The 23943-nt window shown below is 57.5% G+C and overlaps 1 protein-coding gene across 10 annotated transcripts; it reads left to right on the forward strand.

Moving 5' to 3' along the window:
- Nucleotides 1–578: 578 nt before the first annotated feature.
- IL17REL (interleukin 17 receptor E like) lies at nt 579–23594 on the forward strand. Of its 10 annotated transcripts, XM_082422188.1 has the most exons (17): nt 579–935; nt 4691–4718; nt 17295–17444; nt 17615–17724; nt 17999–18113; nt 18362–18406; nt 18664–18800; nt 18930–19001; nt 19088–19142; nt 19679–19842; nt 19910–19954; nt 20252–20309; nt 20482–20639; nt 20832–20912; nt 21101–21153; nt 22415–22495; nt 23273–23594. In XM_082422188.1, the coding sequence occupies exons 1-17, from the start codon at nt 834–836 to the stop codon at nt 23541–23543; spliced, it is 1725 nt and encodes a 574-aa protein (XP_082278314.1). In that variant the 5' UTR covers nt 579–833; the 3' UTR covers nt 23544–23594. The 10 variants fall into 10 exon arrangements, with proteins under 10 accessions (XP_082278314.1, XP_082278310.1, XP_082278306.1 ...); XM_082422184.1 differs by having other exon boundaries at nt 20252–20639; nt 21096–21153; XM_082422180.1 differs by having other exon boundaries at nt 20252–20639.
- The last annotated feature ends 349 nt before the right edge of the window (nt 23595–23943 follow it).

The following is a 23943-nucleotide window of genomic DNA, read 5'->3' on the forward strand; positions in this document are numbered from 1 at the left end:
ACACCTTGGCTTCTGGGGCTGGACAGGGTGCTGGGAGCCGCTGCCCGGAGACATCTCCCCTGCCTAGGAAGATCCGAACGGGAGAAGGAGCAGAACGGACCTCCGCCCCCAGCAGAAGCCAGGCCCAGAGTTACAGGCCACGGGGCACTGCCCTCTGGGGTGAGGGATGTCTAGGCAAGGGCTCAGCAAAGGGGGGGGGCAGCCTCTCACATACAGGCGAGTGATGGGGGCACTCGGGGTGTCCCCAGGCTTGCGGGAGTTGGGGCTGGCACCAGCGGCCCTGGGGGGCTGGCGCCATCGGCCCTGTGGGGCAGGCGCCTGGGATGGCTCCCACCCCTCTGCCAGCCCCGCTGAGCTCGACAACCAGGACCACTGACCACCTTCCATCCCCCAACCGCAGGACGGGGGCCTGAGAGACAGGGGGACACCCAGGAGCCGTGGGGGAGGCAGGGCGGCTCCCTGATCCCACAAGCCCGCAGCCAGCCCTGCTCCCGCAGCCAGCCCTGCTCCCGCAGCCAGCCCTGCTCCAGCAGCCAGCCCTGCTCCAGCAGCCAGCCGCAGAGGAACCCGGTTCCCTGAGACCCCAGAGCCTCAAAGTTCCAGGAGTTCTTTGGCAGCCTGGAAACTGCAGGGCGTCTGACCAGAGGCCGGGCCGCAGCGTGAGCCTGCAGGCGGAAGCTGCGGGCTGTGCCCTGCCCACTGGGAGGGGCGGCACCTGCCGCAGGGAGCGAACTCACTCCGGACTCCCTCCTGCTTGTCTCTGGGGCTGAGCTGCGGCCAGGAGGGCAAGGCATCCTGCTAGCCCTTGCCCGGCCGTCACTTCCCGCGTCCAGATGCTGGCTGGGCGAGCCCTCGCCTTCCTCTCCCTGACCTGGAGCGCTTACCAGAGCCTGGCCGTCCCCAGGGTCGCGGAATGTGGCCTCTCCTGTTCCCAGGTGAGCCCTGCTCCCCAGGCTCTCCTCTTGCCCTGGTTCCCCTCGGTGGGCACTAGCCGGCCCCACCCCAGCACAGGCCAGGGAAGCCGGCCCGGGGCGGTCGGTGGCGGGGGCCTGGGATCCCCACGAGGTGGTGGCCTGGCCCCGCAGCGCCGCTCTGGGAAGCGTTTGCCAGGAGCCGGAGGGGCAGGGGCGCTGATGCACCTGTGACCTGTCCCTCGCCGAGGAGCCACGTGCTGGGGGCAGCCCGAGAGCCCCTCCTGCGGTCACAGACCCCGATTCGTCGTCCAGGGCGGCGTCCGGGCTTGTGTGGACGCGCCGCTAGGAAATGCCGCGGGCACCAAGCTAATCCTGGGTGGGAAGGAGCCGCGGGGCCAGGACGCGGCTCAGAAGTGGTGGTGTCCCGGAACTTTCACTGTCCCTGGGAGGCGTCCCGTCCGGCAGCACCTGCCCGCAGAGTGTGCCCGCGTCCCGGGAGGTCCCCCAGTGCGAGACTGGCGGGCCGGGCCGCTGGGACAGGGGCTGGGGTGCACCCGTTATGTGCACCCCTCCAAGTGTGGGCACAGGAGGGACCTGGGGAAACGCACATAAAGCAAGAGTAGGTGGTGGTGACTGCTGAACAGAGGGCAGCCTGGCGTGTGGGCTCGTAGGCCTCTCGGGGGCAGTGGCCGGGCCCCCCGGGGGACACTTGGGGACACCCGGTTCCCAGTCAGGAGGAAAGGCAGCTCCGCGAGGCCTGCAAGTGCGTCCAGCAGAGGTTCCAGGGAGCTCACGGATAGACAGAGCGGGCTTGGGTGGCCGGGGGTCAGGCTGGGCTCAGATCCGAAGTGCAGGGACCCATGGAGGGGGAGGAGGTCCGTCTGGCTCCTGGTGGGAGCCGGTGGGTGCAGAGGAAACAGCTGGGCCCAGGTGGGAGGGGGTGGTGGCCTGGACCCTTCCCACGGAGATGGAGAACGGGACGGGGCCACTTTGGGGTGTACTTTGGAGGTGGAGCTGGCAGGGCAGGGGACCCTTGACCTTGAGGGAAGGAGAAATCCAAGATGGACCTTAAAGTGTGACTGTAGCCCCTGGGCCGGTGGAGGAGATGTTTCCTGTGATGCGGTCAGGGGGGCAAGGGTTCAGGGAGGAAACTCGTTTTTGAAATATGGGATTTGAGAAGCTCGTCAGACATGAGAACTGGCGTTGGTGCAGCTGGGTGTGGGATGGGACGGCCCCATGTTGAGATGGGCCCGCATGTGGGGAGGGCTGCAAGGAGGAGGAGGGATCCCGGGCAGAAGGAGGAGGGCCAGGCCAGGGGAGGGAGGCAGGGAGGGAGGGTCCCCCCACCCCGCCACTGCCCCCCACGGGGAGGGCCAGGCCTGGGCCCCACTTTGGACTTGGCCATGGAGCTCCAGCCACTGTGGCACCCGTGGGATTACGGAAGGAGGGGCGGAGGAGAAGGGGACGACGGAGAGCCCGCGAGGCCCGGGGGGCTGCTGGCAGCTGAGGGAGGGGGTCGGAAAGGGAGAGTCACAGCTCGGGAGGAGGGGTCTGAATGGGAGGGGCTCAAGAGACCCAGGGCGGCGGGTGGGGCTGCCTCTGTGGGGCGAAGCCAGAGGACCGCTGGCACGGCTGGTGCCCCCCGCACCTGCATGGAGACCGCTGCAGCCCATCCTCCCCCAGGAGGGCTGTTCCGGGCCTTGGCAGATCCTCAGTCGAGGCAGAGGGTGGGGCGGACAGGAGCAGAGGACCGCAGGGTGCCTCAGGGCAGAGTGGGGTGGCCGGGGCCCCTCCTGCAGCATGCGGGTCCCCACCCTCTGCACCCAGTGGAGCCGCAGGGTCAGGGCCCAGACCCCACCCTCGGGTCCCTCCCCACAGACCCCCCCCACGCCTGCCCCCCTGGGAAGCCCCAAGAAGCCCGATGGAAAACCCCAGAGGCGGGGAGGGGAAGGGGGGCCACCACTTCTCCCTCCCGGCCCCGCCCCACAAAGGGCCCCAGGGCACCAGGCCAGCCTCTGCCGGGTCCCCACCCCCAGGTCCCAAGATGCCAGGGTCCCTGGGCACCGGAGTCCACAGGTACTCTCTGACCTCGACCTTCGCCCCCGCTGGTCCCCAAGGCGGGAGAGGGGTTGCAGGCACTGAAGGGCCAGCTACCAGACCGCGCCCACCCCCACTCCACTGGAAACCCAGGGGCCACAGCTGCATGGTCCTCAAGCACAGGGGCAGCAGGAGGTCCCCAGTGGGCGGGCAGTGACTCAGGGCCAGGACGCAGCTGCCCTCCAGCCCCTACCAGTTTGGGAGGGGGACGGGCTCGGGCCACAGGACGGAGGATGCCAGCGGGTGGCTCCAAGCATCTGGGGCTGTGTCAGGGAGTGACGGTGGGCCAGGACCCAAGCCACTGCCCCCCTTGTCCACTCAGGGCTGCGGCCCAGGCCCAGCTGCTGCCCTGCCTTGCTGGGTCTGCCCCGCTCTCTCCACTGGCTCCTGGGCCCGCTGCACCGGGCTGCCCTGCCCTCTGCCCACCTGCCCAGTCACTTTCTGGGTGCGGCACCCAGGTGGGTGCAGCCCCTTAGTCCAGCAGAGCCCTCCTGCCACCCTGGGCCGGCCCCGGGGTCAGGCTCCTCACCCCTGAGGGCCGTGGGCAGGGCCGCAGGGTCCCCTCTGTGGGGTTTGTGCGGCTGGAGGCCTAAGGGGGCGAGTCGGCGTCTCGGGGAGATGTCGTGGTCAGAAGACACGGTGGACGCGGGGTGACAGTTAAAAGGCTGGAGCAGAAAAGGCACCTGGGTGGAAACAGGCGAATCCCGGAGTCTGGGGCTCGCCCAAGAGTGACACCCACTTACCCGAGATGTTAACATCGGGCGTCACTGGGTAAACCTCAGTGCTATCTTTGCAACTTTTCTGTACATCTAAAATTATTCCAAAATGAAAAGGCTATTTAGAAAGGGGGGTGGAGCTGGAGCTGGACCCACCATAGTGCCTGCCCTGCAAACCCAAGGCACAGGAGCAGACCCCCTTCGCCCCTCCACCTCCCCACTTGTGCCGGCAGGGTCTCTACCTCGGGCCCCCAGCTGTCGGAGCTCCCTGGGAGCCCCCAGAGGGCCCCACTGCGGCGGAGCTCGGGCCCAGGGCAGCGACCCTCCTGACTTGTATTCCGCCACTTCGGTGCCCGTTCCCGGGTTCCCAGAACCCTGCTTGCCGACCCCATCCTCCCAAGCTTAGCGTGGAGCCCCTCGGCCCACCCACCAAAGTGGGGTCCACGGGCACGGCCCTGGTGCCTTCCCCCACCGACCCTGTCTGAGCCTGGTCCCTGGTCCCGACCCCGCGGGAAGCTGTCAGTCCAGCGGGAGAGGCAGTGTGCATGGGCTGATCCCTGCCCTTCCCCGAGGTCCCCAGGCCACACCCAGCGAGGCCACCCCCGGCAGAGTCACAGCTCCCACCCTCCTGACCCCTCGGTTATCTTCCCACACACTTTTCAACAGCTGACATTAAATGTCATTTTCTGACGTCGTGCGGCTCCCCCGGCTCAGGGTGTCGGCTCCTCCAAGGCCGGGATCTTTGCCCATTTTCTTTTCTTCCTGAAGCCCAGCACGCACCCAGCACGGGCACAAGGGGGCCAGGGGAGCTTCGGATGCCAGCATGGGAAGTCGGTGCGGTCAGGGGGTGGGGGGCCTGAAGGTCCACGGGGTCCAGGTCACACCGGGGCGGGGCTCGGGGGGGGCGGGGGACAAGAGGTGGCCAGGCTGACCTCTCACCCCCTCTCATTGTTCTGTCCCCAGGGCTTCACCTGCAAGAGCCGCATAAACCGTGAGTACATCTCAGGCCGCGGGGGACTCGCTGCCCTGCTGGTCCTCGGTCACCCTGCCCTCCCGGGAGCCAGGTCTGCCTGGCAGCCAGTCTCCCTCCTGTGCAGGAAGAGCTGCCACCACTGCCACCCCCGCTCACCTAGCAGAGCGCCGCCCGCCTTCCCTGCCCACCGCCTGGTGCAGGAGGGCAAGGGCCCCGTCAAGCCCAGTTGTGGGCTTGCTGGATATGGGAATCGTGCGTTCCTGTTTTAATGGAGTTTATTGCTTTGCAATAAATTTCTCTTATCACACTTTTTCATTTTTTCCCATTGTAAAACGATATCCCATTTTAAAAATAACTTTATTGTCTTTGCAGACATTTTATATTTCATTAAAAGGGACATAAGAGATGCAAAATATATACGGAGGAAAGTTCAAATAAATCTAGCTCCAAAGCCCCCATATAGAAATAAATATTGTTTACATTAGGAAAACATTATTCTAGACATTTTTGTAGGCAAATATACTGTTCGTGGGATAAACAGATAGCAAATATTTTATAAAGGTGAAATTACCTTATGCCATGTAAACTAAGTATTTTATTTAATTTGACTTGACTTTAATAGGAAAAACTAAAGAAATGGTTACACTTTAAATGTTTCTTCACCTCAAGAGGTGTTATTTCCTCGAGGACCCCTGCAAGGTTAAGGAGTGAGATTATGACACAGGCTGCTGACCCCCGAGCTGGGGACACGCCCCCACCCCAGGCAATACCCCGTTTTCCCCTCCTTTCTTCCATGTCTTTCCTCTCCTCCATCCTTATTTTAATTTTTCCTACACTCCGTCTGTGACATGCTTTCCGTCCTGGTCACACTTCGGCAGCTCCCTACAGACCCCCGGTTACTCAGGCTCCCTTCTCACTCTCTTTTGACCGCAGATCCATGGTGTTTCCCCCACGGAGCTGTGTGAGAGGGCTGGGTGTCAGGACGGCCCCGGGCCTGGCTGGGGAGACGGGGAACTCGGCAGGCGGGTCCTGGGGGCCGGGGAGAGGTGTGGGGAGGGGCCCTTGGCTTCTGGGGAGCCCTGGGGCCTCCACAGTCTCGTCCCTCCCCCTCCTTCCCCCGCATGCCAGTCGGAGCGGTGACAATACAGGACAATACAGGACACCCACCCGGCCTCCTTCTCTCCGGACTCGGGGAAGAGGGGGCTTGTCAAGAATTCCGAGGCTGAGTCATCCCACCAGCAGGGCTTCTGGGGAGCGGGGTCGCCAGGCAAGGATACACCACGGCATCTGGGGTGGTGCTCTGGCCTGTGCCCGTGTGCTTTGCCTGCTGCGGGGGCCGTTCTCTGGCTTTGTGCCATCTGTGTGTTCTGGCAGTTATGGGGGAGGGATTTCGTGAGGCCACAGCTTCCCCAACCCCACTCCCGTCTCAGTCCGTGTGTCTCTGACGACGCTGAGACCCGTGTGGTCTCCTGCTGTTCCTGACCCGCCCTGGACCAGCGTGCCCTGGGCCACCGTGTGGAGGTAGGTGGTCACCCCGCGTCACAGAGAGTCCTTCCACTTTCTCAGTCTCAACCTCATGGTGTGAGTCACAGGTTTCAGTTTTGATGCAACCATGTTTACAAGCCACCCCCTTCATGGATTTTGTGGATTTGGGGGGATCTTTTAAGAAAGCCTTCCCAATCCTGAGGTCAGGGAGATTTTCTCCCTGTATTTCCTATATTTCTATATTAAAATTTTGTTTTTCAGATTTAGGTCTTTGATTCATCTAGAATGTATCTCTGTGTATGGTGTGAGGTAGGAACCCAACTGTGATCTTTTGCTACCTGGAAATCCGGCTGTGGCCGCACCACGTACTGGACGCCCCCCACCCCGTCAGATTTCCACGCCGTGTGCACGGTTCTCTGACCCACCCCTATCCCTGAGCAGGGTCACACTGTCTGAGTCCATATGGAGCTCAGCTAGATACTGATTTCTGGTAGGGCAAGCCCCTCTGGTTCCTTTCTTTCCTAAATTGTCCTGGGAGATGATGGTGTGGTTGTAGCTTCCCTGAATCCTCAGACCCAAGAGCAAGGAGGATGTAAAACACAAGTGGGGTCCACGCTCCCAGACCCCAGAGATGAGCACCAGAGCCCCAGGCAGGAGAATCAGCGGGGTCTGTGCAGCAGGGGGTGGAGGGGTGTCTGAACCCCACAGACGGTGAGAATCGCTGGGAAGCACACGACCCCGTGAGGGGCTGCCCACCACCGCGGCAGGTGGGTGCAGGGACCCCTTGGGAGACGGCCCTGCACGGAGAAGCTCGGAGTGGCATCAAGCACAACAGAGGCAAGAAAAGAGCAGCTTCAGGTAGACGAAGGCAAGCAGGAAAGAGCTAAGAAACTGAACAGCGATCCACCCTATTTTTAAACAGTACCCAAAAGTGACAGCAGAGGGAGCTCTGTGCAGTCAGGAAAGCAGAACCAACTCTGCTAAGAGCTCTGGGAAACTGAATCCGCATAAATGTGGGCAACGGGAGACTGTCAAGGGCAAGTTCCAGACAAGTTATGATAATGAAAAAGAAAATAAGGAATAGAATAATGTGCCGACAGGCAAAGGAAGTGCACCAGAAGAGCATCCTGAAAACCCACAAGTGTAACATTTCATTTCAAAATGGCTTAGAATATTCAAGAAAATGATACAAGACGTTAAAGAACGATATGAACAAAATTAGAAATGTTCGGAAATGAGGTGACTAGAAATAAAGGAGAAAATCATTGTATAAATGAAGACTGCGTTGGAAGTAGTGAATAGACCCAATATTAAATGCCTTGAGAGAAATAGCAGGTGAAAAGGAGATTTTTTTAAAAATCAAAAAGCAATGTCCTACTGTATAGCACAGGGAACTATTCAACATTCTGTGATAAATCATAATGGAAAAGAATATTTTTAAAAAAGAATGTATCTATACATATAACAGAATCACTTTGCTATTCAGAAGAAATTAACACAACATTGTAAATCAACTATATTTCAACTTAAAAAAAGAATACGAGTAAAATTTGAAAGGAAAAAAATCAAAAAGAAATGTAAAAAGAGATAAAATGATGTGTGAATAATGGTAAATGTTACAGATAGGCAAAGAATGTCCAGAAGGCAGATGATATGAGACCCTAAAGAAAACCAAAGCAGCAGAACAAACACTAAAAACTACAGTTCAAGGAGAACAAACATTTTTTTTCTTGACAGTAGATATTGAAAAGGCAAACCATGAACCTGAGAATATCAGTCCTGGATACCACATCAAAACTTATTCTAGTAAAATGGCTGGATTTTAAAGAGAAAGAGAAAAATCTTTGGGCCTCTCGGCAAAAAGAGCTTTACAATTTATAATGGAAAGAAAAGTATATCAGACTTTTCAAAGAGCGACATTTTAACGCTAGAAGAAAATGGACAGAAAAAAACTATAATGCAGCTATGGTGCATAGAGACACAATACTGTATTATAATCACCAAACTTGCTAAGAGGCTAGATTGTAATTATTCCGCAAAAGAAGAAACGATAATTATGTAACTTGATGGGGTGCCTTTGCTACAATGACAATTATTACAACATATAAATGCATCAAATCAATATGTTGTACTCCTTCGATTTACACAATGTTATACGTCAAATATGTTTCCATAAAAGAAAACTGACCTTCAGGTGTAAAGGTACAACAGGCAGTGACTCACGGACTATTGTCCCATGTCCCCTCCTGGGAACTCTCGGGGGAACAAGCCTCAGGCAGCCAGACTACAGGAGGGTCAGATCAGAAACGGGTGAGAATTTAATACAGGGCTATTTGCAAAACTGAGACTGCCTGTGGAAAAGGAGACAGTGTAGTATTCACAGCTGTACACTGATGGTGGAGACAGGGAACAGCTGTAAAATGGGGAGAGAGTGAGAAAAGTCTATGCAAAGGCACGTTTCTGCTGTTTCCGGTCACCCCGATGGTTCGTGCTGTGACCCAGACTTGTGTACGGCATGTGCAGTACAGCAAATGACAGTTAGGACATATTTTCATTCTATCCTCTCCTGTGTTCTTGAGAATCAAGCACGGAAGAAAGGAGATGCAGATGTCATGTAGAAAAGGTGCTGTAAAACCTTTACTCTGAATTGGTAACCTAAGTATGACCTCATGAGGTATTGCTTTAAATACGTTGCAGCTCTGCCCACAGAAAAATCCTAGAAACAATGACCAACTCATAGTCCTGAGCCTCCCTAGTGCTGTGGCCTTGAAATACCATTTTTCACCAAAATAAACCAGGCAGGACTTCGGAGAGAAGCGACTGATTTCCAGTCTGGGGCAGAAAATGTACAAAAAGAGCCTGGGACATCTTGTCATTCCAGATGGAAGAAGCTCTCAAAGACGGTGGTGACAAGTCTGCAGTACACGGAGGCCAGAAGGAGCTCCCACTAGCCAAGAGGATATCGTTTGAGCTTCGAAAAAGAATAAGCACTGCAATGAATTGCAGCCCATACTTAAACCCATGCATTCTTAGCGATATTGTTTAAAGAAAAAAAAAAAAAGAATTGTTTGTCTCTGTGGATGACAGGGAACCAACTCATCTTGAAGATTGGGTAAATAAAGGGAAGGAATCAAGCCTTGATCGTGCCTTTCTTCTACAAATGCTCCCTTGGAACAATTACTCCGCTAATAAATGGAAGCAAAACAATAGAATTATCATATCACCATTTTGCATCTCCCAGTGAATTGAACGTCCGTGACAGCTGGCATTAAACATGGCCAAGGTCCAGACAGGACACGAAGGCATTCAACACCAGGTCTAGTCCCGCCAGAGACTCGACCCTGAACTCTTTAAATCTTCAACCGGAATTTTTGATTGTAAGTTTCCTGAAAATTTCAGCAGGCATTTTCCGGTGTGTGTATTTTTCAACACCACCAAGCAATTAACTCAGCTCTGACACCATCTACCTGGAGAGAGCCTCAGTCCCCACAGGTGAAGGGCTCAGTCCCACAAGACACCCCCACTTCGGGTGCCAGTCAAAACTCCAGGTGTCACCAGTACTTCTGAGTGACCGGCTATAAATTGGAGACTCCCGCCACCTGCTCCTCAGGTTCAATTAATTTGCTTGAGCGGCTCACAGAACCCAGAGAAACATTTTACCTACTAGATTACCGGTTTATTATCCAAGGATATAAGTCAGGAAGAGCCAGATGGAGGAGACGCCCAGGACGAGGCGTGGGGAAGGATGAGGAGTGTCCGTGCGCTCTGACTCGTCATTTCCCCGTGTTCATCAACCCAGGAGCTCTCCGAACCCGTCCTTTTGGGTTTTTATGCAGGTTTCATTACATAGGCATGATTGATTAAATCATTGGCCGTTGGTGATTGAACTCAACCTCCAGCCCCTCTCCCCTCCCCAGAGGTCTGGGGGGTGGGACTGAAAGTTCCAACCCTCTAATCCCATGGTTGGTTCCCCTGGCAACCAGCCCCCATCCTTAGGTGCTTCTAAAAATCACCTCATTAACAAACTAGGTGTGGTTGAAACAAGTTTGTTATAGATAACAAAAGACACCTTTATCGCTCATCATTTAGGAAATTCCAAGAGCTTTAGGAGCTCTGTACCAGAAATGGGGACCAAGACCAAATATATTTTTCTTAATATAAATCACAATATCACACGTTTTGCTTGGAATTAGATTGAATTTATTGACCAATTTGAGTCAGAAATGACATCTTATCAGAGGTGAGTCTTCCAACCATGAACATGGTATGCTTTCCATCTTTGAGGAAGTTAGGTCTTCCTCAAAGTATTTATTTATGCCCTTCAGAGGTTGAAGGATCCATGAATGGTTTTCTTATTTTATTACATTTTCTAGTTGGTGTTTGTTGGTGGAAAGCAATGCTAGTTTTGTATATTAATCTTGTATCCACACATTTGTTGTACTTTCTTTGTTAGTTCTAGTAGATTTCCCACTGAGTCTCTTAAGTTTTTGTATATAGATAATCACATACTCTGCAAATAATAACAGTTTATAACCTACGTTTGTTTTTGTCCTTGTGGAAGTGGCTCAAATCTCCAGGACAATGTTGAATGGGGAACCATTGTCTTAGTCCTGATATTAAATAGCAATGATTCCCAAAAACGTACCATTAAGTATTAGGTTTATTGGGCGTTTGGAGGAGATGCCCTCCATCTAGACAAGGAAGTGTCTTTCTTTTCCTAGTTTGATAAACATTCTTTCATCATGAGTAGGTGTTGAATTTTATGAAAATTTTCTGTGTCTATAAAGATACTCATACAATTTTCCTCCTTTAATCTTTTTAATGAGGTGATAGATTGTCTAATGTTGACCACACCTGCAGTCCTAAAACAACTCCTATCTGGTCATGTTTAATATATTATTAAATCAATTTGCTAAAATTTTATTTAGGATTTTGCAGCTATATTCGTAAGTGGGGTCAGCTTATACTTTTACTTTTGTGTAAGCCTTAGAAAATTTAACCACCATCTCAGATATTGCCTCTGCCCCATCCTCTCCTTTCCTTCTGGAACCTTGATGGACACACCTCAGGCATTTCACGTCTTTCTTCCTATTTCTCAGTCTCCCTTCTGCGTTTTCCATCCTTTGTCTCTTTGCTGACTTCTGTATCATTCACTGTGATCTTTCTCCCACTAATTCTCTCCTCAGTGATGTCCAACCTGCTCTCCAAACCATGTATTACATTTTTAATGTCTGTTTCTGTGGGGTTTGTTTCTAGAAATTCTATTTGTTTCTTTCAAATGTGCTAGGTCCCTCTTCATAGTTTTTTTCCCCTGCACATATTTTCAAGCTTGTCCTTTTAGCAGGTTGGTCTGCAGTCTGTGTCCGACCTGTTGTAGCACTCCGTGGACCCATCCATGGCGCGTCTCTGCTGGTTCTTTCTCTTGGTGCTTTGTTTCCCCAGCAAGTTTGTTTATCTCTGAATATGTCTGCTCCAGGGAATTCCCCGGCGGTCCAGTGGTTAGGGCTTCGTGCTTTCACTGCCGAGAGCCCGGGTTCGATCCCTGGTTGGGGAACTAAAATCCCACAAGCCATGGGGTGTGGCCAAAAAAAAAAATGTCTGCTCCATGCCCCTGAGAAATGATGCCTTCCCCACAGCCTAGGATGTAGGCGCCTTCCCCCAGACCAGGTTCCCCTTTGTTTCTGAGTGGCACCCAGGAGTGACATGTGACTATCAGGACCATTTCTAACTAAGTCATAGATTGAAGTTTCTTGGATCTTCCTGGGGGTGCAGACCAGGGCTGGGACCCAGCACCCAGGCCCACGGAGGCTGTGGGTTCTTCAGGAAGCTCCACTGCCCCTGCCCTCCCACCATGCCCCAGGATTCGGGGAGGGGGCAGGTTTCTCCTGATTCCCCTCACCGTGACGGGGCAGCCCTGGGATCCCCTGGTCCCGGCCGCACACTCGGAGCCTTCAGCGTCCAGGCTGGGAGACGCCCGGGAACGCAGCTTCCTGTGCTCTGCGTCCCTCCGCCCTTCCTCAGGGTTTATACTGATGATCTTGATTCTTTATCAGCTTTCACAGGTTTTTAAGAAGTTTTTTTACATGTATGTTTTTTTCTCCAGCATTGTTAGTTGTTTTCAGTAGAATTGGTCCAAACAGCGCGGGCTACCGTAGGGTGGGAAATGGAACTCCCAAATTGTTTTTAAACAGACAGGAGTCCTTCTTTCTCCTGCTGCCCTCCCAACACGAATTTAAATTCACCACCGTGTTCTACCCATTCCTGTGTTCACTGTTCCTTTCGTAACCCACTTCTTCTTTTTGAGTTCATATTTCTCCTTTTTAAAATACAGTTGTCAGGTCTTCTTTTAGGAAGGCTCTGTGATAGTTCTAAATCTTTAAATAAGACCAAATATATTTACTTCTTCATAAGTATTTATGATGAGTTTTGGGTTCACAGTTCTTTCCACACAGTAACAATGAATTATTTTCCCCATTTTGAACCACAAATAATTTAGTGTTTCTGCCTCACTTTTTTTTTTTTTTTTTTGGGCCACGCTGCACGGCTTGCAGGATCTTAGTTCCCCAGGGATTGAACCCCAGCCCCTGCAGTGGAAGCGCGGAGCCCTAACCACTGGACCGCCAGGGAAGTCCCCTGCCTCACTTTCTTCTATATACTCTCTCCTGTTTTGTGAGCTTAATTTGGGACAAGAGCCCGTTCTTATTTTTATTCATTTATTTACAACAAGCGACTTCTCCTTTGCATCCATTACACTTAACTATGTATTTCATCATTTACCATGGTCACCATGCTCTTCTATGGCTCTACCTTTTTTTTTTTCTGGCTTTAATCCTTTCCTTGCTTGGCTGGAATAGGTCTTTGTTTTTTTCCAGAAAAGGTCAAAAGTTGCAGACTTCTCATTTTCTGCATAGAGGAGGAAGTTTTCACACACATGAAGGACAGCTTAGATGGAGAGAGAATTCTAAAGCACAATCGCTTCTCTTGAGAAGGCTGCACACCAGGTTCTAAGGGTGACCTTCAGAACAAGGAAGCGTCAGGCTTGGGGACGCAGTCCTCCTCAGCCCCCACGTTACGTGACTAACCCACCGGGCTTGACCACGAATCCCTGTGGCCAGACAGGGACTCAGCTGCCTCCTGCAGGTGGCCTCTCCTCCGATTCCAGCCACTGCCCTGGGGTGTTGTCCACCTCTGAGTCATCCATCTGACCCCACACCTTAGGTACATCAGCTCCAAGATGACAGTGGGCGAAGGATGCAGTTGGGGGCCAGGCCGGGGGCAGGCCATCATTTAGATCTCCCACCAACAGGGAAGATTTTATCACCAATGCTGTTTAGAACTGCCAGCACATGTTGATAAAAAAAGGCAGACCCACTACTCGCTGGTTTTATTATTTTTTAAATCTGCATCAGTCTGGGGGGAGGATGGTGGAAGCCTGCGGCCCCCTCCCCCAGTCTACCCCTCCTGCGTTGAAGACAGGCAGGCACCCATTTTATGTTGCGTTGTTGGTTTCCGTATAATTGAATTTGGAAAGCTCTTTATAGACTCTGAACACAAGTTCCTTAGCAGGTGCATGATTTGCAAATATTTCCCCCCAATCTCTGACTTGTCTTTTCACTCCTCACCAGGGTCTTTCAAAGAGCAGAAGTTTTAAAGTTTGATGAAATCCAATTTATTCATTTTTTTCTCTTATGGGTCACGGTTTCAGTGTTGTATCTAAGAATTTTTTGCCTTACCTAAGGTCACAGAGATTTTTATTGAATAAAAATGTGTTTTCTTTTAATAGTTTTAGGTTTTACATTGAGGTTGACAGTCCATTTTAGGTGAACTTTGTGTGTTGTGAAAGGTGTGGACTGAAGCGCATTGTTTTGCCTGGGGACACCCAGTTGATCCAGCACCATTTGCTGAAAAGACTACCCTTTTCCCGCTGAGTTCCCAGCATGTTTGCTGAGAATCAGTCATGCATATGTGGGCAGGGATACGATGCTAGGCTGGTGGGGTTTGTTTCTCAGTCCTGGAAGGTCTTTGTCCCCATCATCTTCTCACTTGCATTGCTCCCAAAAAGAATTCTGCACCTTCCTTACCTTGGTTCCTCTGTACATCACATGTCTTTTTTCCTCCGGTGGCTTTTACAGTTTTCTATTTACCACTGGCTTTGAGCAAACTGATCCTGGTGTGCCTTGTAATTTCTTCATATTTCTTATCATTCATCAGGCTTCTTGGATCTGTGAGTTTATAGTTCTCACCAAGTTTGAAAATTTTCTATCATTTTTTCAAGTTTTTTTCATTTCCCCATTCCTTCTGGGACCCTAACTACACATACATTAGGTCACTTGAAGTTGTCCTACAGCTCCCCGATGCTCTGTTCTATTATTTCCTCACCATTGTCACCACCACCTTCACCGTCACCATCACCACCACCATCATTCTCATTATCATCACCATCATCATCACTGTTACCATCATCATTATCACCTCATCATCACCATCATCATCATCACCACCACCACCATCATCACCATCATCACCATCATCACCACCATCACCATCATCATCACCACCACCACCATCATCACCATCATCACCATCACCACCACCACCATCATCACCATCACCATCACCATCACCACCACCATCACCATCACCACCACCACCATCATCACCATCATCATCACCATCACCATCATCATCACCATCATCACCATCATCACCACCATCATCACCATCACCATCACCATCATCATCACCACCACCATCATCATCATCATCATCATCACCACCATCATCATCACCACCATCATCATCATCATCATCATCACCACCACCACCATCACCATCACCATCATCACCACCATCACCATCATCACCATCATCACCATCATCACCATCATTATTATCATTATCATCATCACCATCATCATCAACACACCTTCACCATCACCACAATCCCTCTCCACCTACTTTTGGATGTTTTCTGTTGCTATGTCCAGTTCTCCAGTGGTTTTTTTCCAATGGCTAATCTGTTATTAAACCAGCTGTTGTATTTTTCATCTCAGACACTGTAGTCTTCATCCCTAGAAGTTGGATTTGGGGTTTTTTTTTTTTAATATCTTTCATGTCTACAATTAACTTCTTGAACATGTGGAATACAGTTATAATAACTGTTTTAATGTTCTTGTCTACTAATTCTAATATCTCTGTCAGTTTTATTTGATTTTTCTCCTCATTCTGGGTTATGTTTTCCTGATTCTTTGCATGGCTTGTAATTTTCTATTATATGATAGACATGGTGATTTTTACCTGTTGTGTGCCGGATATATACTTTTATACTTACAAATATTCTTGAGCCTTTTCTGGAATACAGTTAAGTTGCTTAGAAACAGGTTAACCTTTTGGGGGTCTTTCTTTCAAGACTTGTTAGGCAAGGCCAGAGCAGTGCTCCGTCTAAGGCTAGTTATTCTCCTGCAGAAGCAAGACTCTTGCATACAGGGTACCCGGCGCCCCGTGAATCACGAAGCCCCCAGTCTCGCTGGGAATGGGGATAGTCCTGGCCCCGGGTGCGGACGAGACGCTGTCCCCGCAAACCCCCTGGGCTTCTTCTCTGCCTGCAGCTCCTCACATCCATGCGCTCATCCGGGCTCTGCCGAACACTCACTCCCCTGCTCCCTCTGCACCACCCCTCCTCCTGTGCTCATCCTGCAAGCTCTGGCCACTTCCGTCTGCCCCATTTCTCCACTTTGGGAGGGTGCCAGGGGTCCCAAATATCCCCTCCCTCTGCCACCGCCTGGACGCGCTCTCAGGACAGCAGGGCACTCGTTGGGCTCCCCGGTTTGTCCCCATCCCTCGGGCATCGCCGTCCTGTGCTTCCTCACGTCCAGTGTCTTGAGACTGTATTTCCTCTGGTTTCCAGGCTGCTTCAGGCCTGAAGCTTCAGGAAAATCTGATCCCTGTGACTCCATCTTGGCCACAGCGGGATCCACAGCGCTGGGTTTCTTTCCCAGGAACATTTCAGGCCTCGTAGTTCCTGCTGCCTCTTTGAGTTGTTTCTGATACGGTCCAGTCGGGGCTCTGCTGAGCGACGGGCCAGCGCGTCCGTCTGTGTCTCAGCCGCGGTGCCTCTGTGCCTCCTTCTCCAAGGTCTCGGTGGTCAGCCGCCGTGGATCCCTCATTCCTGCTCCACTTTCTCTGCGGCGAGGAAGCCTTTGGTGCGCCCTCGGCCTCTGCTTCCCCCCCATCACGTGCATTCAACAGTTCCACCTGGCCCCACCCGTGTCCCCTCTCCTCCTGGCGTTTTTGTCCTTTACTTCCCCTTGACTGTCAGCCCAAGAAGCTGGTCTTCCTGATATGCTCCCGGCGTTTGCCTGGGGCCCGGGCCCCCTGGAGGCACCCCTGAGCATACACCTCCCCTTCCTGGGCGCACTGTCCCGCCCGGGGTTACTCCCCAGTCTGACATGTCACCAGGCGTGAACGCCACGGTCCTGAGTGCAGCAGAGAACCGGGGCTGCCAACTCCATGGGGCGCGGGCCCCCCTGGGGTGTCGTGGCTCCCGTGGAACCAACCCCCCTCCCCGAACTTGAAGCGTCCGCCTGCAAATCTGGCAGAGCCAAGGCCGAAAATACTGCTCAGCCCCAGCGCCTGAACGTGAGAGCCCAGCTCCCTGCACAGCACTTGGTCCGGCCGCAGTTTCCGGTGCCCTGACCGAGGCCGTCGGGGCCAGGCCCAGCTGGGCCAGTGCAGCCGCCTGCCTGCGGTCAGGGCCTTAGGCGGCAGTGCCCTTGAGGTCAGGCCCCATGTGCCCCCAGAAGACCTTTGCTGTCGCCCATCTTTGTTGTCCGTGGGGCCTGCCAGCTTGCCGAGGGGGGCTCCTCTGCCCCCTTGCTGGCCAGGCGGGGGCCCACTCCTGGCGCCCAGCGGCCATCTCTGAGCGTGGCTCAGGGTGGCCCACCACTCACCGGGGGCCTGGTTCCCTGACTGCCCTGGGGCAAGTAGGGAGGACCCTCCCCCCGACTGTGCAGCCCCAGAGCCCCCCTCCCCCACCCCCACCCAACCCCCCAAAGAGCCTTATCCAGGCCCTGGGAACCGTGGTACTCACCCTCCTTCTCCCCTCCCCAGGAAATATTTTCAACAGCTTCTGCCGGGAGCCCCCCACGTCCATGTCCGGGTCCGTCCTGGAGGCCCTGACCCTCTCCACCGCCATGAAGTGTGCCCCCCCCGACGGCTGCTCCCTGCTCCTGCGCGTCAATGCCTCTCTCACACTGCGCGGTGACTGTGACGGCGGTGACACCCCGGAAGTGGGGTGGTGGGCTCAGGGCTCCTTTAATCCCCATGACAACCCGGGGGTGGGGTGGGCCAGGGAGACCCTGCTAAGTGCCCTTCACAGAGGAGGGGAGGGAAGGGGTCTGACAGCCCTGCCGGCCCCTCCCTCCACCCAGAGGGCCTGCGGGGCCTGGAGGCCTGCTCCATGAGCCTGGACACCCAGGAGACACAGTGCCAGAGCGTGCGGGTCCCCAGGGCCTCCCGCCGGCTGCAGGTGGGGCAGCAGGTGAGACCAGGGTCTGACCCGGACTTGCGGGTCCAGCCCCAAGCCGGTGCCGGGCAGCTGCACCTGTCCCCTGGCCTGCTCCCGGCTGCCCTCCCCTCTTGGCCACCTGATCCAAAGCCCGTCCTGGGGCTCTGCCACCCAAGGCCCAAGGAATGGGGGCCCCTCCTCCTCTGCCCCAGACCCTGGGTTCCAGCTGTGCAGGGTGGAACTGGCCTGGCCAGGGGTGGGCGGACAGAGGCCCCAGCTCCACCAGCTCACACCTGTCCCTACGCAGCTCCAGGTGCACTTTGACTGCTTTGAGGTGAGCGTGGCCCAGAGCCTCTACGTCACCCTGAGGACTGTCCCCCACTTCTGCGGGGTCCAGCTGGGCCAGCGGTACCATGTGGAAGGTGGGCCGGCGTGGGCACAGCTGCCGTCCAGCTTCCAGGGGCTGATTCAGGGCGGGACTCACCCAGGGCAGGGGGCAGGGCCCCACGCTGGTCAGCTCCCAGCACGTGCATTTGGCTTAATTCAGCGTCTCCGTCTCTGTTTCCCTGGAGAGGAAGGCCTCCTGGAAACCACACGGGCAGAGGCCCAGGTCGGGGGCAGCCCCTGGTGCAGAGTGGGCTGGGCCCAACGCTGCCTCTGTCATTCGCAGACTGCGCAGACGAGGACGTGGCGAGGAACGTGCCCGACTGCTTTGGTGAGGCCCCCTCCCCAGGTGGGACCTGGGCCCCATCGCTCCTGGGAAGACTCTCAGGTGGTGGCAGGCACCCACGGGCCTCCCACTGGGATCTTCTGCCCTCCCCACTAGGGAAATCATGATGGGTCCTCAGGTGGGCGACTCCCAAAATGCCTGGGTCTGGCAGGGGTCACCACTTGGAGGCTGTCAGCACAGGTGGAGTCCTGTGCCTGGTGACCTCTGGCCCCAGCGTGACCTCACCTGCTGCCCTCCTACAGCTGGGAAGCTCTCCTACTGGGTGGACCGCAGCCGCAAGGTCGTTCTGGTACAGGTGCCAGAGTCAGGGGGCCCCGACTACTACGTGCGGCTCTGCCTCAAGTGGTTCACCTGCGAGGACGCGGGCGCCCCGGTGCGAGTGAGCCCCTGCCCCGGCCCCGCCCCCCGGCCCCAACCCCGCCCACACTGGCCCAGGCCCCGCCCGCACCCCGCCCACGCCTCTGGTCCTCGCTTGCCGCCCCCCCACGGTGCCTTCACTCCCCTGCAGGTGACAGCGAACAGGGTCTCCCGGAGGGTCTCTCTGCCCTACAAGCAAGAGTTGTCGTGCCTGTGCCTTGAGGTCAGTAAGGATGTGGCCTTGACAGCCCAGCTGGGAGTGGACAAAAGGATGGGCAGACCCTGCGCTGACCCCAGTCCTTCCCACAGGGCTGGCCTGCGACGCCTGACGCCGTGCGGATCCAGACCTGCCCCTTCAAAGATGGCAAGTGCCCTATGGTGCCAGGCGAAAGGAGGGGGAAGCGAGGAGAGAAGGGTGGGAGATGGGCGGGTCAGAGGTGCCCAGCAGGGTAGGGGCTGGCCTGTCCAGCTGGGATGGCTGACTCGAGGTGGGGTGAGACAGGGGGCAGGCCCAGCCTCAGCCCTTGAGCCTGCTTCAGACGGCAGGCAGCCAAAAGTGTGTTCCAGGCAAGCCGTCCAAGGTGGCAGAGCCTGTGCGTGGACGTGAGCGTGCACGAGAGCGCGTGTCGGCCGATGCACAAGCACGCACGTGTCACAGCCAGGCCACCTGGAAGAGCCAAGGCTGCTGGGAGGGGCTCCCAGAGGGGTGCGGGGTGCTCTTGGCTCTGCTCAGCGATGCAGCACACACACAGACTCGGGCCAGGGCCCAGAGACCCTGAGAGAAGGCACCTGAGTCCTGGACCCAGCCCGATGGTTACTCTAGCAGGTGCTCAGTCCCGTGGCCCATTGGCAGCTGGGGAAGCGCCAGCTGACGCCAGCCCTGGGGCAGGGTCCCTGCAGACACGGAGACCCTGTGGGACGCCATCCACTACCACCCGGGGAGCCAGGCGCTGAGTTGGGAGCCTGCCTGTCCCATGAGTGGCCGTGTGAGTCTGTGCTGGCGCCCAGGGCCAGGGCCCCAGTGCCTGGAGCTGGAGCACTCCGGCCGGCCCGCACACAGCAGGGTGAGTGCCCCCCAGCAGGGATGGGGCAGGGGTGGGCGGCCAGGGCCCTGACGTGAGTGCCCCTCAGGTGCAGTACCCTCTTGTGGACACCCAGCCCCAGCTCTGCCTGAAGGTGAGTGGGCTGGTCCGCAGCCCGCCTCGTGCACTACCAGGGCTTGGGGAGGGGGCTGAGGAGCCAGGGGAGGGGCCCCGGGCATTGGGGCAAGGGGCCCGCAGCCACATGTCCCCCTGTGCCTTGCCCAGCCCTGTGGTCCAGCTACTCAGTGGCCCCTCTCACCCGCTCCTGGTCCGACGGGGGCGGGGCGGGGGTAGTGTAACCAGTCCCAGAGGGCCACGAAGGAGGCCCGCCTGTCCCGGGCCCCCCGTCCCTGCACACACGGCCACACCCCGTCCCTCGGCCTCCCTGCAGTTCTCCACGAGCCTGGGCTTCCCGGTGAGGTGCCCTTTTGAGCAGCCGCACTTCCCAGGTGAGCCCTCCGCGGGGCGGGAGGGAGGCCGGCTGGGGCCTTCGCAGGGCGGCCGCAGCAAAGAAGGCCTTTTTCTTTGCTTGTGTAAATGCCTCTTGGTCCGGGGGGCAAGACGACAGGGTGCTGGTCACTTGTGGGGTGGCATGCTGGGCCTCACCCCTGCCCCCCGCAGCCTGGAAGATGACCGTCCAGCTGGCACCCGCTCCGGGCCACCTCCGGGTGGCCTTCTTCTCGCCCAGCCCTGCCCGCTTCCAGGTGTGCCTGTGTCACCGAGGGAAGACGTGGCCCCCCGCGTGCCACCGAGTGCTCCAGGCCACCCCCACCCCTGCGGTGAGCTGGGTGTGGTGGGCACCGTCTTGGGGACCTGGGGGGGGGGCGGTGCTGACCCCTTCACTTCCCCGCAGTCCCCAAGCCAGTCCTGGCGGGGAGGGTGCTGAGAGGGCTGGCTCGAGGGTTCCGCAGGGACGCAGAGGAGCCTGGTCTGCACCCCCGCTGCCCGTGACCTACCCCTCTCCCGCCCAGGGCGACCCCACAGACGACCCTGCAGTGGCCTTTGTGGACATTCCCGGGGACCAGGCCTGTGCACCCGGCACCTGCATCCAGGTGGGTGGTGCTGTCCTGCCCACCTCCTCCACTCTCAGACCTCAGGGGGGCCCTGGCCTGCCCCGGGGCCCCTCCAGCCACGCAGTCCCTCCAGCCGGTGCCTCTGGGGAATGCGGGCGGGTGCAGGGAGCTGCTGCAGGCTGTGCTGACCCGCTCTCGCTGCCCCCGACCCCCGGCCTGCAGGGCAGGAGGACCGACGTCCAGTTCTCCACCCCCCAGCAGCTGTGCGACCTCCAGTGCGGTGAGCGCCGGGGCCAGGCCTCAGCCAGAGGGGGCAGGGAGGACAGGCCCTCGGGGGCTGCAGGAGGCCCAGGCCTGGACCCCAGACTGGCCCCTGGCAGCCCCGTCTCCCATGTCGGAGTGGGCGCACTGGGGCTTGGCGGGGGACAGAGGGGCCACCCGCCTCGGAGTCAGGCCAGGCCAGCCCGGCCCCGCCCTGACTTGGGCGGTCAAGGCCCCCCCAGGGCCTCCAAGCGCCCAGCCGGGTCCCGCGGCGTCAGGTGTGCTGCGCCCTCCTCCCTGAGTGCTCCGACCCCAGTCAGGGCTCTGGTTCCAACTGTGCAGGAGCTCGATGTCCCCAGCCCACCCTTCGCCCAGCCAGCCACCGAGGTCCAGACTCCTGGGCCCTCAGGCCCGGCAGGAGACAGAGCTAAGCCTAACCGTGCAGGGCCTGGGTGTGGCCCAGCAGGGTGGTTCCTGCCGGAGGCGGGGGTGGGGGGGGGAAGGCGGGAGGGGTGACACCAGCGCAGGGTGAGCGAGGGGCGGTCACAGCCACCTGCAAGCACAGAGCCTCTCCTGGTAGCTGTGGAGGGTGGACCCCCTGGTCGCGGAGGGAGCATTCCGGCGCCCAGGGCTCTCGCAGCCCTTTCCGCAGATGGGCAGCTGGGCAGGTCTTGAACGGCCTCTGAACTCAGCTGAGTCACAGCCATTCCAGGGCAGCCCCAGTCATGCCCGCCTTGCCCCGGGACCTGCGGAGGCTGCTCACACCTGTACCCCCGACTGCCCCCCACTCCCTGCCCCAGCAGAGCTTCTCAGCCGAGTCTGGGTCCCATTCCCCTGCAAAGGTCACCTCCAGCAGAGCACAGGTCAAAGGGGCGACGGTCACCCCTAGGGGCCTCGTGTCTGGACTGGGGCTCTAATACCTGCCAGCCAGGTGGCCCGGTGGCTGGCCTGGGGCCACGGCTGGAGCCCCAGTGTTGTGCTGGGCGAGTCCCAGAGTCCCAGGGAGCAGTGAGAGTGACTGGGCCCAGCTCAAGTGGTGGGCACCTGGGGGGCACACTGCCCGTGGGGTCTGGGCGGACTCCCCCGGAGACGGGACACTTGCCTGCTGCACGGGCACGGGCTCGGCTGGACTGGGCAGTGCGCCCTGAGCGACTGGGGTCTCGGATCCCTCTCCTTCCTTCCACCGCACAGTCAGGGCTGGGCTGGGCTGGGGGCGGGTGTGCCCCCAGACAAGGGTGGCACTGGGCCACCTGAGCCAGCCCCCACTCCTGTCTCCCCAGCTGCCACCCAGGGGACAGCAGCCTGAGGCCAGGTGTCTCACCAAGAAGAAGCAAGTACCAGGGCCTGACTGCTGGGATGTGGTGAGGGGGCAGCTCACGCCTGGGCACGCCAAGCCTCTGACTGTGAAGGCTAGGCCTCAGAGCAGGTGGTGGGGCGGGTCTCACCTGGGCCCAGACCGTGGCACACATGTGCCTCAGCTCTCCAGAGGCCTGCGGCTGCCAGGGGCCCTTGGGCCATGCCGGGGCTTCCAGTCAAAGGACCTTCAGCCCCTCTGAACCCCCTGAGTGGGGTCCAAGAGAACGGCTGGGTGGGATGCGCCCTTCCCCGGATGGCCCAGCCCCTGACCTGCCCCGTCGCAGCGTGGTCCCGGCTCCCTCTGGACAGCCGGGGGCCACGGCCTGCATCCCTGGTCCTGAGGACGAGGTTCTCTGGAGTGCAGAGTGTGCCCACACCCCTTCTGTAGTTGGCCAGGTCCGGGAGCCAGGACACACCCACAATGGCTGAGCTCCACATACCGGGTGGCCCCCTGCTGCCCAGGCTGGGCCTTCACTGGCCCCCCAGGCTCCCTCACACAGCTCTCCCTCGACCCTTCAAAGACTCCGCTAAGAGCTCGAGGGAGCCCACGGCCCGAACACCACCCTGCACCAGCCCCCGGCAGAGCTCAGACCACCTTCCACTCCCCAGGCCCCCTGCGAGGCCAGTCCAGTGAGGGCTGGCCGCTTCCATCGGCCTCAGGGGCCACGTGCCAGGACGAGCTATTCTCAGACGGTCACACTCCCTGAGGGCCACTATGTGCCATCTGTGCTCAAGGACCACAGGGGGACCCTTGGCCCTGCAGCGTCACTTCCGTGTCCCAGGCCAGGGGTCACCCAGCAGTTGGCCGCCTGGGTCTGCCCTCCCAGGACCTTCCTGCCGGCTCACAAGGACCACCGGGCCACGCCTCCCGAGCTGTGTCTGGAGTCACCTCCACGAGACCACGGTGCATCCAGGCCCCGCCCTGGATGTCAGCTGCGCTGCGTCTGCAAATGCACCCCTACCCCCAGGCCCTGGCTGGGCTGTCCCTCCTTCAGCCACCGGGCCTTCTCCTCATCCCTCCCTCAACGGGGCCTGCTGCCCCCAGCCGACTAGGGGGCCGGGCAAAGCCAGCATGGCCCCTCGCTCAGTAAACACTTGTCCACCTGGCTCGCCTCTTTCCTTGAGGACAGAGGTGGGGTCTGCAGGGCAAGGTGGCCCTTACTTAGGGTGGGGGTGGGAGGGCCACGGGCCTGGGTATACCTCCTAAAACGGGATGGAGGTCATGACTGCAGCTGGGGCGAGGGTGGAGCCACGGACACGGGTGGAGCCTGCCGCCCTCCACCACGTACAGCCCTGCCTGTATCGGAGGACATCCCCAGGCTAGGAACGCCAACAGCCCCGCGGTCGCCCCCGTGAGTGGGGGGAGAGTGGCGCCCACGGGTGGGTCAGGGCCGCCCCGTGCCCACTCAGCCCGCAGGCCCGCCCCCTGATGATTGGCAGGGGCTGAACCACC

Source organism: Balaenoptera physalus (assembly GCF_965194825.1).
Source record: "Balaenoptera physalus genome assembly, chromosome: 13".
In the NCBI taxonomy this organism is placed as follows: domain Eukaryota; kingdom Metazoa; phylum Chordata; class Mammalia; order Artiodactyla; family Balaenopteridae; genus Balaenoptera; species Balaenoptera physalus.